This window comes from Rhamphochromis longiceps, linkage group LG10, assembly GCF_057381845.1.
Source record: "Rhamphochromis longiceps isolate RC_006_pf linkage group LG10, R_longiceps_female_GT1.1, whole genome shotgun sequence".
Lineage (NCBI taxonomy): Eukaryota > Metazoa > Chordata > Actinopteri > Cichliformes > Cichlidae > Rhamphochromis > Rhamphochromis longiceps.
Window position 1 is genome coordinate 14,573,276 of NC_140566.1, and position 17,080 is coordinate 14,590,355.

At 41.3% G+C, this 17,080-nt stretch overlaps 1 protein-coding gene across 1 annotated transcript; it reads left to right on the forward strand.

Annotated features, from left to right (window-relative positions):
* The first annotated feature begins 1,319 nt into the window (after positions 1-1,319).
* On the forward strand, positions 1,320-16,436 carry snx19a (sorting nexin 19a). The gene is made up of 12 exons (XM_085419573.1): positions 1,320-1,445; positions 3,147-4,640; positions 4,733-4,868; positions 4,956-5,056; positions 5,136-5,255; positions 5,559-5,677; positions 5,839-5,935; positions 6,042-6,183; positions 6,664-6,787; positions 14,779-14,963; positions 15,060-15,147; positions 15,356-16,436. The coding sequence occupies exons 2-12, from the start codon at positions 3,171-3,173 to the stop codon at positions 15,465-15,467; spliced, it is 2,694 nt and encodes an 897-aa protein (XP_085275699.1). The 5' UTR covers positions 1,320-1,445; positions 3,147-3,170; the 3' UTR covers positions 15,468-16,436.
* The last annotated feature ends 644 nt before the right edge of the window (positions 16,437-17,080 follow it).

A 17,080-nucleotide genomic window follows, 5' to 3' on the forward strand; every position in this document is an offset into this window, starting at 1 on the left:
CAATGGTGTGCTTGGTTTCAACGTAACTTTATTCTTTCATGAGTTATTTACAAGTTTCTGACCACTTATAAAATGTGTTCAATGTGCTGCCCATTGTGTTGGATTGTCAATGCAACCCTCTTCTCCCACTCCCACTCTATAAATGTGTTTCTAAGGCCACAAGAAGCAGAACAAAGGCAAGGAAAGTCTGAGAATCAAATACACAGGAAGGTGATTAGGAAAGTGGAGACACAGCGGGGACAAATCAAGAGTAAGAGAGGGGGAAGCAAAACTGAACATAGTGCACAAAAGACAGGAGCTACTAAAATAAAACAAGAGGCAGAGACAAAGACAAAGCTGACATAAAGAAAAGTAAACAAACAGACATGACTGACTTTACAGGGAGACACTAAAGGACGACACATGGGAAAGAGTTAAAGGAAACAGGAAGGGAAATTACTAAATATTGCACAACCAAGATATGAGTAGAAGAGAGATAAATGTCTTAGTACTTTTTAGGAGCACTTTAGACAACTTATTTACCTCCAAATGTTTTTAGCAGCAAGCAACTGACAAACTATGGCAGTAGCATCTATGCTAATGCAATTTATCTTAACTGTTCTCCAAGTTAAGGTTTGCCTCTACTCATTCAAAACATAGTGTAGGTGTAATAGAATATCGTTGGCAATTGAGGATAATAAACATAAAACAAGACCACTCAGAGAGCGCAACTCCCCCTGAAGGTCAAGGGCTAAGGACTAAAGCCTTGATGTTTTTATTACATAAAAATTCTGTTTTAAGGAGCTCAGACAAAGAAAGTGCTTACTGCATCACCCCCCCCCCCCCAATGTCTCCCATGACTAATATATTGCTTTAATATACACCAATAAGAACAATATAGAATATATGAATCAGGACTCCAAAACTTTACTTTACAGTTATGGGTTGCCGATCACTTTATTCCTACATTTATGTGTATCTATAACATTATATATATAGTTTTTGGTCAACTTGTAAAACAGATCACTCTCATTACTCTGCAGAAAACACTGGTGAAAACACAGAAGTATGCAATTAAATCAAGAAAATGTAGAGATAATAAATTTAAAATATTTAAGTGTGCAGAACTGTAAAAATGGAGTAAAGGAATTTAACTTATGCTAATTCAGCTACTAGCGCTTAAATGTGTATCATTTGTATGCTTGTTTTGTGTCTGTTCATTTATTTATGGTCACATAGTTTTATTCTCTAAAATCTGCATACTTATCGCTAGCATTTGTTTTCAGCTGCACATAGATGACTGTATTGCTCTTTAACTGTCTCAAGTAGACAACCAGCAGCCAGAGAGCTGTCCATATGGGCTCTGTGCGTCTATCCAGATAATCTTTGTTGGAGGATTAAGACCGGAGCAGGAAGACATTCAACACGACCTGCATTTGTCCAAAGAGAGTCCTTTAACCTTTCAGGTAATGTGTGTTTTTCTGCTTCATAGCCTAAACTAATAGAAATCCACTGTCAGTAGGCTACGGGCTAGCTGCATATAATAGGTGAGCTTCACTGACCTCTGCTCTGACCTCAGCTGCTGCTAGCCCACAGTACTTTTGTAAACACGCTCTGGATTTCTCTCGAGGTTTGACTGTTATGCGAAATATAGAAAGCAGAAAAAAGTTCAACAACAGGCAATACTCGCTGTCCATTAAAGTTTATATCAATTTACTGTTGACATGGAAGAAAGTCCTCTGACATGATACTGTAACAGATGGTGCATTCAAGCGTAATTACATTGTCACGGGGCAGTTAATGGAGTAGAACATTATACTCCATACAAACAACATAATAGGTTTATAGCTGTCATATGGACCTTTTGCTTCCAAATGACTTCGGACGTTATCTGATCATTTTTTATTATTCTCATGAAGGCAGTAAATATAAAACAGTCTCTCAGTAGAAGGGATTTTGCTGGAACTGTAATTTTGTTGGGTCAGTGTTTTGAATCCAGTACAGCACTGCAAGCCATCTAAATTTTAACATGTATAATGGTCAGTTGAATTAAATCACACGTCCTCCAAATTCTGTGGGCCATTTACAGTAAACGCAACACAACTTCTGCCTATGTCATATCAGGTGTGGTGTTTTATTAATTTTCTATAAAAACACAAAGAAAAACATCACCTTAAAAAAATGCTAAATTATTGTTCTAATTCCCTGCATATTCCGGTTTTACCGTTTTAATTATGAGGATTTAGATGCTTATCTCTGTGGAGGCTTCCTAGTTCTTTTCTTTTTTCTCTTTTTAGATTTTAATTTACAAAAAAAGTCTCAAATGAAAAAAGGAAATTTGTAAAATAAAACTTGAGGGAAATAGATTACATTATAATGCATATATTTGTTAATGGAAGGCCTATAAAGGGATATGCAAAAGCCCCATCATAGACACAAACACTGTGTAAACATAGATCTGAGTGAGAGTTGTAGCTGGCTGGCTTTATCATGTGAGAATTGAAGCCATTAAACCAGGGATGGGGAACTCCAGGCCTTAAATGCTGGTGTCCTGCAGGTTTTAGATCTCACCCTGGGTCAACACACCTGAATCAAATGATTAAATGGTAAATGGCCTGTATTTATATAGCGCTTTACTAGTCCCTAAGGACCCCAAAGCGCTTTACATATCCAGTCATCCACCCATTCACGCACACATTCACACACTGGTGATGGCAGCTACATTGTAGCCACAGCCACCCTGGGGCGCACTGACAGAGGCGAGGCTGCCAAACATTAGCGCCACTGGGCCCTCTGACCACCACCAGTAGGCAACGGGTGAAGTGTCTTGCCCAAGGACACAACGACCAAGACTGTCCAAGCCGGGGCTCGAACCGGCAACCTTCCGATTACAAGGCGAACTGCCAACTCTTGAGCCACGATCGCCCACGATTAGTTCATTGGCAACCCTCTGGAGAATTTAAAGACATGTTGAGGAAGTAATTTAGCCATTTAAATCAGCTGTGTTGGATCGAGGACACATCTAAAACCTGCAGGACTTCGGCCCTTAACGCCTGGAGTTCCCCTGCCCCTGCATTAAACAGTTACCGGTATACTGAAATTTAGTCATTACTATAATGTTCTTATTGCTTGTTATTTAACAGTATATGCATTTTTTTTTTCAACAGGACAAATCCCCACTGCCGATCATAATGTCTTTATTGGATTTTCTTGGGCAGGGGAAGCTGTTGGGGGTCGGAGTTCTGCTGGTGTGGCTCGTCCTCTTCCACCTTCTTGTTAATGTTTGGCTCCTTTGCGTCTTCACCAGTCTCCTGGTAGTTCTCGGAGGTTGGCTTGGGTCACGGGCTCTGCTGGATGCCAACAGCGTTCTCCACCTGGAGCACTTCTTGCCTCTTGGCAACATTAACCCACCTCAGTATTCACCTGAGCACGAGTGGAGATTGAACCATGAGATCCACAGCGCTGTCCACAAAGCAGTGCGTGACTTTGTGTCCTCGTGGTATCGCACTCTGCTGCCCGAGGTGGAGGGCGAGTTTGAGCGTGCGGTGCGTAATTCGATGCTGGAGTCAGTGATGGAACTGAAGGAGCGTGCCCGGCGAGTGGACAGAAAGGTCATGGTTCAGCGGTTGCTGGAGGTGTACGGGGGTCACCTGCAGAACTACATGACAGTAAGACAGATACAGTCAACACAAAAGGGAAGCATGAGCCTCTGGCAGCTCTACAGTGAAGTAGACACCCCTCATCCAGCTGTGAGCAGCAAAGCTGCTGAGCTCAGCTACTCCAGAGCTCTAGTTCACCTTGTACTACACGTGCTGGTTCCATACCCACAGATGGAAACCAGGACAGGAGGTTACATGGTTACAGAACTTATTACCTGCAACGTGCTGCTACCGCTCATAACCAGGATATCCGATCCTGACTGGCTCAACCAGACCATTGTAGACATACTTACCAGATGCAGAGAACCACACCAGGAAATCAACGTGGATGACCTCCCAGTAGATCCCCTATACAAATGTCAGATCGACCAGGAGTCCTGGGCCACCTGCATGTCACTGTCTTCTTCCGATCAAGCTGGTCTCGCCAGCAAAAGCGCCTCTGACCTTGATGACCTGAATGAGAGCCGGAGCACGACGGAGCAGACTGAGTCCTCACTGAGCAGCATGGTTAGCTTGGCGTCAGCTGGGAAATTTCAAAGCTGCCGCCCAGGTCTGCTCACATCATACAAAGTGAACTGCTGTCCGCTTACATCTGCCCATCACTCCAACTCGTCAGAGTCCAAAATAATTTCACTGGACTCGCTAACTCAGTCTGACTCGGATGATGATCTGAAAGGAGGCTTTTGCGAGTGTGGTCCTTCAAACAACTTCTGCAGCATGCTCACTTCTAAAGATGTTGAAGCCTATGGATGCTTCGGTCCACTGAGAAATCTAGGACAGAAGGTGGTGGTGCCGGTGGACTCCCAGTGGCCAGCAGGCATAGCTGAAGAGAAATCTCCAGGTTGCCCTAGAAGAAAGCTTTGTTTACCCTCTTATAACTTGGATTCCCCCAGCAATGCAGTGGCACCTGTGAACATCCAGAATGTCAGAATTGGTGGCACCGTCACCGCAAAAGACCAGCGTGGCACCGGCATACATCCCTATATTCTTTACACTGTAAAGGTACAGTCATGTCACAGCCTGGTACAATGAAGCTGTCTTATGAAATTGGATTATTGATGATTGCATACTGCACCCCTCTTTCTGTTTAACAGTTTCAGACAGCGACCAGTGATGGCAGCGCCACTCCACAGCATGCGGCCTGTCACGCTGTCAATCGCAGATACAGCGAGTTCCTCAACTTGCAGACACGATTAGAGGAGAAGCCTGAAATGAAGAAATTAATCAAGAGTAAGACATCGTCCTCTGCTTTAAGACATCACCAAACCCTAGTAGTCCAAGAAGAGATGCCACGTTTATTTATTTATTGCATTTCAGATGTCAAGGGCCCAAAGAGGATTTTCCCTGATCTCTCATTCAGCAGTCCAGACGGTGAGAAGGTTGAAGTGCGTAAAAGCCAGCTGGATGCCTTCCTAAAAGTAAGCACTGGGATTATAACTTTTGCATTTGCAGGGTTCTGACGTTTGTTCTTGTGGTATAATTTTTATTGTTTTCTAGCAATTAAGCAGCATTCCTGAGATAGCCAACAACGAAGACATGCAGGAGTTCCTAGCTCTCAATTCAGGTGTCTGTACATATTTTGGAAGAAAACCTTTTGCCAAGTCAAGAATTGATAAGGTAGGAACAAGCTAACAGAAAATTAAACCAATAAGTAGTTGCATTTTGTGAAATTTACTCCATTACTCCCCTGCGAGAGTTAAGTAAGAAGTTTTATGCCTTGTTCTTGAGCATGGAGTTGGACCTTTTGTGAAAATGTGTAAAGAAATTCCACATTGTAATACTCAAGAACGCACAAAATAGAGAAGAATAAATACTCAAGAAGCTAATCATGTTCAGAATGAGACAAAAACTGGATGCTTTTTCTTTCTTTTTTCTACAACTTGAATTTAATTATCTCACATATGTTTGATTGATTGAAAGATGATGGAAAATGCTTTGGACACTTTGAAGACAGCTTTCCCACATCCAGAACCCCTCAGCCCAACAGAGGACATTGATGGAGATCCTGATGGAAGAACAATGGACAACAGAAAATACAGGTAAGAACTCTATCTGCCTGATACCAGTCTTCACACACATTCAAATCTACTTTGCTTCCTTATTATCAATTCGGTGAGTTAATTCTCAGCTTCTTTCATGTTGGATTTAATTCACTTATTTTTGTAACACGGGGATTCCTGTTTTGTGTTCTGTGCTTCAGGAGGCTTTTCCCAAGCAAAATCTCCCCAGCCTTCAATATACCCAACATTCCTGATCTACATCCTAAAGTGACATACTGCTTCAGTGAAGGCAGCACTGTAAGTTATTATTCCTCATGAACTATCAACACAAACATGTTTCAGACTAATGTGGGAGAGCGTTGACATTTTCTTCAGAAATCATTTGCTTATTCTGATTTTCTAGGTCCTCAATGGCATGTCACTGTCCCACCTCGAGAATTTTGTTGGTGAGCAGGAAACACTGTTATGTGGACTGAATGGGAAAGAGAACAAGCAGAGGTGTGAGCAAGATGTGAAGAAGATTTCAGGGAAAACTCACGGCACAGGTTGAGTTTGTCTGAAGTAGATTTATCCACATTGGCAAGATGCACTGACACAGTTTTACCACATGGGTGCAGCAAAACCCAATGTCTGTGGTGGCTTTAGCTGAGCAGTAGACGATTTGCAGCAATAGGGCACAAACACATTTTGGAGACTTTTTGAATCCACATTTAGTAAGAATGTTTTTTTTTACTTGCAGTGGAAAATCTTGACCTCAGCATCTATTAATAGATATTTCTCATTAAAAATTTTTTGGTTGATTGTTTATTAACAACACAAAGGTAACTCCATGTTTTTGCCCACTACCACTAATGGTGTGTTCTGCCTTTACAAGTAGTCAAATATTTTTTTAATTCATTTGTGAAGATTCCCATCCTTGTGCTGAAATAAATGTATAATTAATGTATAATTAATGGGGGTTTGTGTGTGTGTGTGTGTGTGTGTGTGTGCGTGTGTGTGCGCGCGTGTGCGTGTGCGTGCTGCAGACACAGCTGTGGCAGATGTCGCTTTGAACATCTTGTGTTTGCTGATGAAGGATCAGTGGAGTTGGCTGTGCACTGAGAACATCCAGAAGGCCATCAGACTGCTCTTCGGGACTTTCATCGAGAGGTAAGAGTTCCTCCGCATCTGCAGCTGTTTGTGAACTGTTGTTCCTGATTTACTTACACTGTAAGTAAATCAGGAACAATTTACTTGCACTGTAAGTAAATCAGGAGTGAAGACAAAATCAACAATGACTTATGCCATAAGTCATTGCTAACCCATTCTTCCGCTCAAATGAGCTTGGAATAGTTAAAGGGAGCATTTTGGGAAACCACTACAAGGTAGAGGCTTTCCTCGGAGAAGGGGGCTATGGTATTGTAGCCAAATGCCGTGATACCAAAACCAACCGAGCTGTGGCTATTAAGGTGAACAAGAACGACCCTGATATTCTGCAACAGGCAAAACTGGAAATTTTCATCCTGGAGCAGCTGAGAAGGTTGGATCCAGATGCCGCCAACATTGTTCAATGGAACGGCTTTTTCCACGACGGAGAGCGTGTTTGCCTGAAATTTGAACTCCTAGATCAATGCCTGTGGGACTACATACGGGACCCGAATAATCGGCGTCTCCCCATAAGCGAAGTCAGGCCAATTTTAGGTCAACTCACAAATGCTCTGTCCCACCTGGGTTCTTTGGGAATAGTGCACGCTGACCTCAAACCTGGAAACATCATGGTTGTAAATCGCTATGAGTCTCCAGTCAAAGTCAGACTTATAGACTTTGGCCTCGCATGTCCTGCGTCTGCAGTGATGCCTGGTGACCGTGTGGGGACAGTTGGTTATAGTGCACCTGAGGTTATGCTTGGCCTTCCTTATAACGAAGCAAGTGACATGTGGTCTCTGGAGCTGGTGGCTGTGGAGCTTGTGTGGAGCAGGGAAATTATTTTACTGCTATTGTTAAATAATCATCATTATTACCATTGCATTAATAATATAATCTGGAGTTTATATTGCATTCAGGGGTTGAACAGTGTGTGTCTTTCAGAAAGGCTAAAAGTCACAGGCTGACAGGAAACAGGCTTGCAGAGAGTTTGCAGAAGCAGGAAGTTATTTTGAGCAGCAGGCTAAGACGAGGCTTTAACAATGTAACAGATAGCTTTAAGATGGCCTTAAGATGTTTATGATGATGTTAATTTTGTATTTCAGATGCAGTTATAACTATTGTGTACACAGTGCATATCTGTGCTTATTAAAGAGTTGGAGCTCGGTCAATTAATTGGGGGTTGGAAGCTTTGTTCGGCGCGATGTCCGGACAATCTATTGTGCAAGTGACTTGGAGCCATAGAAGGAATTGCAATACATGCTTACAAAACACTTATATATCAGGTCATTTTATATTAAGGTTTTAGTAGAGGTTCTTGGTTAAAACATTTATTTAGTAGAAGACATACACATAGTCTCAGTGAGCCTCTGTCCTGGTGAAAGGTCAGAAGTGCAACAGGTGAATTGAGAAAGAGCATGTGAGGTCGTGACACACACACATGAGTTAGATTTATTTAGAGGAGAGATTAGTCGTGTCTCGGCAAGAAAGAGGAACAATTCACTTTAAGACAAGAACGGAAAGTACCAGCCATGAAAATAGAAGATGATCTTCTGGGTTAAAAGTCATTGTGGTGTTGATCTGATCTATGTATAAAATGTATCTGTGACGCATGAAGGGGCGTCAGTAAATCAAACCCTGATGCTATAAAATATCTGTTTATGCTTTGATTAAGTCGGAGATCACTTGCTGTCGGCGTACAGAGTGTCTTCCCACACGTGTGTATTCATTAAAAATCATTGTTTGACCAAGAGCTTCTGGACCAAGGGTGGTTTGTACTCTCCCTCCTCAATTTTGAACCTTAACATTTGGGGGCTTCGTCCGGTGGTTGAGGAGGGAGAATTGGAGGTGTAGATGGAGAAATTTGGTCTTAGGTGGTCTGACGGGCAGACATGAATTCCAGTGGTCGAAGTGAGTGGGCATAAGCCGGCTTATCCAAAAGGTAAGGCACTACCTGTTGAATTATTTCCAAAGCGTGCCAAATTGGATATGATAAAATTTAAGTCTACTCACTGAAGTTACTGGTGGATGTCTGTTTTGATTTTGATGAAAAATCTCATGAGTTGAAGCAGTTAGAGTTCTGCTAAGAAGAAATGAAAGCAGTTAGAGTCTGCGAGAGCAGTTAGAGTCTGCCAGGAAAAGTTTAAATACTGGGTTGAAGTCCCAAAGAAATTGAGTTAGAGTCTCAAGTAGTTAAATACTGGATTGAAGTCCCAAAGAAATTGAGTTAGAGTCTCAAGTAGTTTGGTAGGAAATTTGGTCATTTTGTGGGTTAAAGTCCCGGTTGGTCATTAGGTCAGACCTTGGTTGGTCATTTTGTGGGTTAGAGTCCCCATTGTCCATCAGGGTCGATCTGCCTCAGTCATACACTTGTGTTGGGTGTTGATTGTTGTTTCAAAGTATTATAAATTATTCTAGGACGGCAGTTCGAGTCTGCTAGGAAGCGCAGAGCCCGGAGGTTATGCTCCCTCCTTGTCGTGGACGCGCGACATTGACCTGTCGGCGAACAGGGTTAGTTCAGTTTGGCTTAACTGTGGGGTACAGGGCATCCTGGAATGAAGCTAGGAGTTAGAGTCTCCTTACCGTTTGGAACGGTACCTGCGCTTTTTTGGACAGGAGAAGTTGGACTTCGGGCGTGTAACTTTAACCTAATACTTCGGGGTAAGCCTTGGCTGGGAAACGCCAAAAAATAGAGCTTCAGGCAAAGTTTGGGTTGGTTGACGCTTTTAAATTGAGTTAGGGATTTTAGAGATGAGGCCAGAAACAGTTAAAGTCTGATACTGGTGAATTGGTCGCAAAAAACTCAGGGAGTTTATCCGCTGGGCGGTTATTTTAAATTTGTCAAAATTGTGTAGGCGCTAAAGCTGACAGATCTGACAGGGGTTGTAAATATAAGATGTCTTTGTAATATAAAATAAGAGATCTCTGTGTGAAAGGAGTCTGAGGCAATGCTGGAGCTATTTTTAGACGGTGTGTGTGTGAGTGAAAATGCAAATGAGTAAGCAGTGAACTGTTTAAACCACAGTTGGTTTTACAAATACTGCTGCAAACATTGTTGAGTGTGTGTTTCAAATGCCATTTATGTTTATTAGAGGACTATAAATAAAGTTTTGAGTTGCCGTAGTGGATGTATAGTAATTGACTGAGTTTGGATGTAGATATATAAATATATTGAGTGCACTGTATATACTTAAGACTAACACATCACTTTCAGTAGTAACTTTTCTCCAGCATTAGTTGCTGGTGTGTTTTATTTTTAATTTCTTGTGTGTGCGGTGAGAATTAATGGAGGTTTCAATTTTTTGTTTGTTTGTTTTTTACTTGCTCTTTTTGATTATGACAAGCATGTCTAAAATACTCTTAGGAAAGTGTGTTTTGAGTTATATTCCTCAACTCTAGTCACAGTTTAAGTGTGTGAATGCGGTGACTAGAAGGTTTTGAATGATGATTATTTAACAATAGCAGTAAAATAATTTCCCTGCTCCACACGGAGAGCGTGTTTGCCTGAAATTTGAACTCCTAGATCAATGCCTGTGGGACTACATACGGGACCCGAATAATCAGCGTCTCCCCATAAGCGAAGTCAGGCCAATTTTAGGTCAACTCACAAATGCTCTGTCCCACCTGGGTTCTGTGGGAATAGTGCACGCTGACCTCAAACCTGGAAACATCATGGTTGTAAATCGCTATGAGTCTCCAGTCAAAGTCAGACTTATAGACTTTGGCCTCGCATGTCCTGCGTCTGCAGTGATGCCTGGTGACCATGTGGGGACAGTTGGTTATAGTGCACCTGAGGTTATGCTTGGCCTTCCTTATAACGAAGCAAGTGACATGTGGTCTCTGGGGCTGGTGGCTGTGGAGCTTGGTACAGGGGTGCCACTCTACCCTTGGAAAAAAATATTATGATGTTTTGAAATTCATCATAGAGATTCAGGGTCAGCCGCCAGATCATGTTCTCGATCCTGGCGTGTACACTGAAGACTATTTCACAAAAGACAACTACAACCAACAACGCTGGACATTTAAGACCGCCCAACAATTTAAATACGAGACAGGATATGAATCTTTGGAGACAAGATACATAAAACTGACACGTCTGGATGACCTCGAACAAATAATGCTGTTTAGACGAGGACCAGAAGATGGCCAACGCTTATTTGTCAGCCTAACTAAAGAGATGTTGGCCTTGGATGCACACCAGCGGATAACACCCTCTCAGGTTCTCCGGCATCCCTTTTTCAACCCTGGCCTCTCCAACAGGTTCCCAAGTATCAACACTGAAAAACCATACAGAGTCAATCTCCAGCATGGCATCTTCCACCCTGGACAAAAGTGATAAAAACACAAACTGGGGTTGGAAAAGGATATTAACAGCAAATTACACTGGAAATATTAATTAAGCTGCTCCAATAATTATCACTTTGGCTTTTTTTTTTTTTTTTTTTTTTTAATTTTCACTCCCCCCACCCCAACCAGTCGCGGCAGATGACTGTCCCTTCCTGAGCCTGGTTCTGTCGAAGGTTTCTTGTCACGGCTGCCGAGGCGAGCCGTGTGGATATAGAAGGAGGACCCAAGATGCAGGCAGTGGATGAGATACCGGTGGTTTTATTTACAGAGGTGTAGTGGCAAACAAACAGTGGGGCATAACAAACAACTAAAGACACCTAAACTGGGAGAACTAAAATAACAGACCTGGGAGCATATGACAACGGATAATGAATAGCAGAGAGACGCAGACGAGGAACAGGACTCCGTGGAACACAGGGTAACAGACTGACACAGAGTTACACAGACTGACACGGAGGAACACAGACGAACCGGCAACAGGCAGGAGAACACACAGGGCTTAAATACACACACCAGTAATCAGGGGATGAGAGACAGGAGGGCAACACAGCTGGGAGGAATCTGGGCTGACGGGACAGGGGAAACGTAAACTGATCACACTCACGTACGACGCGGACCTTCACAATAAAACAGGAAACTCAGATACATGGAACCAGACAAGACATTGAACTAACCAGACAGATTCACAAACAGATGGGGTGACACCATAGACAGAGACAGACTCAAAGGCAGACCAAATATAACACACAGAACTCAAACAATAATAATCATCATCATCATCATAACTAGAAAATGATAACTAAAAGCGCTGGGTCACCGACCCAGGACCATGACATTTCTTCCTTTTTAAAGTGAGTTTTTCCTTCCCACTGTCGCTAAATGCTTGCTCATAGGGAATCTTCTGATTGCTGGTGTGGCCAAAACTCTAGGGGAAGTAGCAATTCTTGTGAAAATTAAAAAAAAAAAAAAAAGCCTACCAATATTCAAAGCAGAGCAGCGGACACCTTACCATCACATCAGTCCTTTAATCCGACCTAAAACACCATGTTTACAGAAATAAGTTCCATACAAATTGGAAATAAATTGTTGTTTTTGATTGTTTATAAATATATAGTGCTACCCTTCAGCCTCCTAGTAGACATACCTGTGTTATAAATGTGAAACTCCTCCGATTTTCAGAAAAGTTTACCTCTGACCTTGAAGTCAAGGTCACTGAGATTTAAGCTTCACAGAGATTTTCAGTAGATGCAACCATGGTATTGATTTGAAAAATCTACACAATCACAAACTTGGATGTCCACAGCGCCTCGCCATATACCAAAGATTAACCCTTGTGTGGTGTTCGTATTTTTGTTACTCAGCCAGTGTTCATGGGTCTGGTGGACCCGCTAGAGTTTTGGCTTTCCAAATTAACACTATCAAACAATTTTATGTTAAATTACTCAACAGATGTTTACTTCATCCCAATTACAAGACATATGAACAGCAAACATGGTTAATTTTTTCCCTTTACCTTTGTTAGATCACATTTATGAATTAATGTGCTTCTCGTTTTTCTTTTATATAAAATGTTATAAATAAATCAGTTATAATCAAGTGGAGTGAGTGGAAAGACACAACACATTTACACGTGAAAAAATAATTAATCGTTTAATTTTTCTTTTGAAAAAAACTGAACACGGGTCTCACAGACCCGAACACCATACAAGGGTTAAGAGGGGTTTTTTTTCTAGGTTTTTATAAAGATTACAGAACACAAATAACAAAAATGCCAACGCTATTGTCATTTTTGACAACGCTATTTTGATGTTGTCTAATGTAGTGCAAAAAAACAAAACAAACCCAAAATTTAGTAAATAAAGTAAATAAGGTATATACTACATAGTATACAACATTTTAGTGGTCCACAATGGGGTCAATGAACAGAATGAAGGAAGTAAGTCTTTTATATGACAATGGTGTGAAAAAGCGTTTTCCTATTTATTTGTATGTTTGTCACACTTAAACATTTCAGATCATCAAACATTTTTTTTCTTTTTTAATGTAAAAAGAAAAATCCTTTAACTGTACAGTTTTCTTGATGTTATGATGCTTCTACCACTGGTTTGTCATTAATATTTTATTGTCTTAGTGTGTTAAAGATTCTAGTTCTTATTCTGGTCAAACTGTGCTTCATTATTTGTTTACAGCACAGCTACAGTTCCAGGTGACTTCAAGTCAAAAGGATACTACATGTCAATGGCCAGCAGCCTGTATTCAGTTTGAATATTGCAGTAAATGTACCTGGATCTGTTTCTATTGGGTTGTGAATTTGGTCTCACTGTTACATCCAACTTTTAGAGTGGGATAAAGACAAAAAGAAACAAGAGAGAGTGGATTTGTAGTTAGAAATCCAAAGTTGCTTCTGTTTTGCCCACACACATTGATGATGATTTCACATCGTAAGCAGGTTATCAAATGTGGACAGAATGTTAGCAGTATAATCAAATACTTAATCTTGATGGCATTACCTTGGCCTCGAGTAACACTGTGACGAATCTTGGAGCCATTTCTGAACAGGATATGTCACTCAACTCACACATTAAACAAATCTCTAGGACTGTTTCACTTCATCTGAGCAATATTGTCAAATTTAGAAACATCCTGTGAGAGTGAGACAGAAAAATGACTTTGAGATTGTTACTTCTAGAGTGGGTTACTGTAAACAGGTAAAATCTCCCTGAAAAACCTTCAGTTCAAAGGCCACAGTGAGAGTGCTAACATATCAGCTTCTCTTGATTTGCTGCCTGTTAAAACCACAACTTAATTCAAAATTCTTCTCTTTGAATAGAAAGTCCTGAATGATCATCATACTGTATGGGTAGAGTTTCTTAAAGTAGAATGGGAGGCTGAGCCTTCGACTATCAGGCTCTTCTCCTGTGGAACCAGCTCCCAGTTAGGGATCAGGAGACTGACACTCTCTCTACCTGGAACACGAAACTTCAACTTGATAAAACTTATACCTCAGGTGACTCTGCTAGAGGACTTTTCTGGTGTTTGTCTACTCTCTGCCATAGTTTGTGTGATGTCCTTTTGGTTGTTCGCAGTCTTTGTACTGTCATTCTGTTATTTACATTCCAGGAAAAAATATTGAATTTTTATTCATTACAATAAATCACAGCAAGGCCTCAACAGTTGGCTATGGGGTCTATTTTGTGAGCAGGTGACATATTTACAGTCATTTATTTTTCCTTCATTCAGCCAGATCTAGAGGGCACAAGGACAGGTTAGTGGTGGTTAGTTGGATTTTAATGGTGCACGATCTTCTCTCCGATTGTCTTTCAGGAGTTTTTTAGCACACACACATAAATGTTATGGGTTTTTGTGCTTTACTTGCTAAACTAAATAACTACTGGACCCACTTTACCACATGGTGTGTGGGAAATGGGCTTTTCCTACCCCTAATGTTATGCTATCATTAAATGGTCATATTGGTCACAACTTTTGGCTTGATATCTGCCTCTGGGACCTCACTTCTGGCTTAAGGTTCATGTTTTGCATTCTCCTGTAATTGCTTAAAGCACGCTTTTTCATGAGCTTGCATTTAATTCCCCATCTGTCTGTTTGACACACTGGCACATGTCCTGAACATGGACGCACTCACTAAAGTATTGAACTGATTTCTGTATCAGATGGTTGGATGTAGGTGTCGCCCACCTTACCAGTGCTCCTTGCTGGGTGATTTACCTACAAGTGCTGCAGGAAGCTGTATGGCCCGGTGGCACTCTGCCTGCTCAACCACAGCCTGAGCGAAGTGCTGCACAAAAGGAGAAAACAAAGGAGCAATGTTTGGACTGCCTGATGCAGCTGCTCCCAGGTGAATAACAGCTGTTCAAATCAGATTACTGCTGTTAAATGCTGCCCTGATTTTCATAGCTTCTGACAGTATGTTTCACTGTTTGTGTCTGAGCAGAGCTCATCACTGACATGCTGGGTAATGAGAAGTACAGACTGAGTTTGGAGACTATGCTGGAGTCTTTGCAGGACCACCAGATAAACAAGTGAGTCAGCAACCAAACAGCAAGCTAACAAGAAACAGAAACTGTATCAGTGCTGGTCTCTGATTATCACTAAACAGTACAACCACAATGTTAATGTTTCAGATAGAACTGCAAACTCCTCTTACCTTTCATATTTATACTATTATATCATCAATCTAAGAATGTCATTTTCCTGATGTCTTTTTCCTACATCTGTGTTTTTCTGCAGGCATCTGCTTTACTGCATCTGTGACCTGCTGCTGGAATTTCTGATCCCCGAGTCGTGTGATGAGAACTTCCAGCATTCTCTGCTACAGAGCTTGACCAAAGACACATATTGAGACAACAATGATCGTCATTAGTTTACAAAAATCTGCCTGCTGAAGCCCAGAACTGATCACCAGACAGACTCGGGTCTGAATGACAGTCACGACTCTCAGCAGCTTGTCTGATAGATAAATGGAATACACAGGTAAACAAATATCTGTCATTCAGTTGTGGCGAGCTCAGTGTACTTATTAATTCCTATCATTATTTCATGATCATTTCAACTTCCCATATGTGTGATAGACTTATCACTTATCCCATTATCATAAAACAAGCTTGAGCTTCCATTTCAGCTTATAAAAAGTGTTAGGTATTTTAGCACTACGGTTAGCATTTACAGGATATTGTTTTATAGTGACATTATGCAGGAAAACTCTGTCATTCAATAAGGCCCCTTTGTTTTAGTTATTTTTCTCTTTGACCCAAGAATTGATGTGTGAGAATCACAGGCTGGTACAAGGTTGAAATACCACAGAGATCACTCCCTCAGCTACATTAGTTTCTTAATCTTTTAGACGCCTGTTGAGGCCAAATGGTTTGTTTCAGATTTCACTAATGTAAGAACTCTTTGTTTTGTGCCTTGAAAATATGTCGCTGAGATAATCACAATTGTAGCTGAACTGATACACTACACAAAGGATGCTTCTTCACCCAAGGGCAGGAAGACGCTGCCTTATCTTGGTCTGTACTGGTTTAAACTGATAAATCTGCTGTCTCATGAATTTTACCCTCTATATAAACTGTTGTACTTGTGAATAAAGTTGAGTCAATTTGGGAAGACAACCTGAAGCAGTCTCTGTTTTCTTGTTCTCCCAAGCTGCTCCCGAGCTCGTACTAACACGCTGAATGGCATGCTTGAATATTACTTGAGAATATATTTGACTGTGTTACAGACTAAGGGACATTCTCTGCTGATAGGTGAAGGTACATTCTCTGCTGATAGACGTCCACGCCTCGGAGGAAGCCGATCCACGGAGTAGGCCCTGGAAACCGTTTCCTTCAAAAAGTTTGCATCCAAGTAAAATACCATGTACTGTATTTGTCCTCCTCCTCCATTTCTTTACTTTTCAAGTTAAATCTGTTAACGTTTCAGACAGTGTCCCACATTATCCCAAACATACCTACTCTTTTGCCCCATTTTTAGTCTTTTGGGGAGTGATAAGATGATTAGGTGATGCATCGTTGGTGGAAGCAGTTCATGGAGATGCAGCTTGTCTTATACTTGTGCAGGATGTGACGTATTCATAAAAGCCTGTAGTCAATGGAGTCCACAGGGTAATGGCACAACAAAGCGGCATCAATCACGCAGATTAATGAGAAAAAAGACTGATCCTGGCTTCATATTTATATCATCACGCAAACTGACGTCTGGTTAACATGTCACCCAGTTAAACTCATTTTTTTGGCTCTTGGGCTCTTTTATCTTGATGCATTCATTTATTCTGATGTGGTTGTAAATCGTGCACATTCCTACTTTGGAGCCTGGTAAGTTCACAGCTGGCATGAGTGCATATGTTCATGATATCTACCTGAAGTATGATCTTCAGATGTAGAACTCGACAGATCGCCGGGGCTTGAAAGGAAATGAAGGAGGCTCTTCCAGGATTTTATATAAAGTTTTATTCTG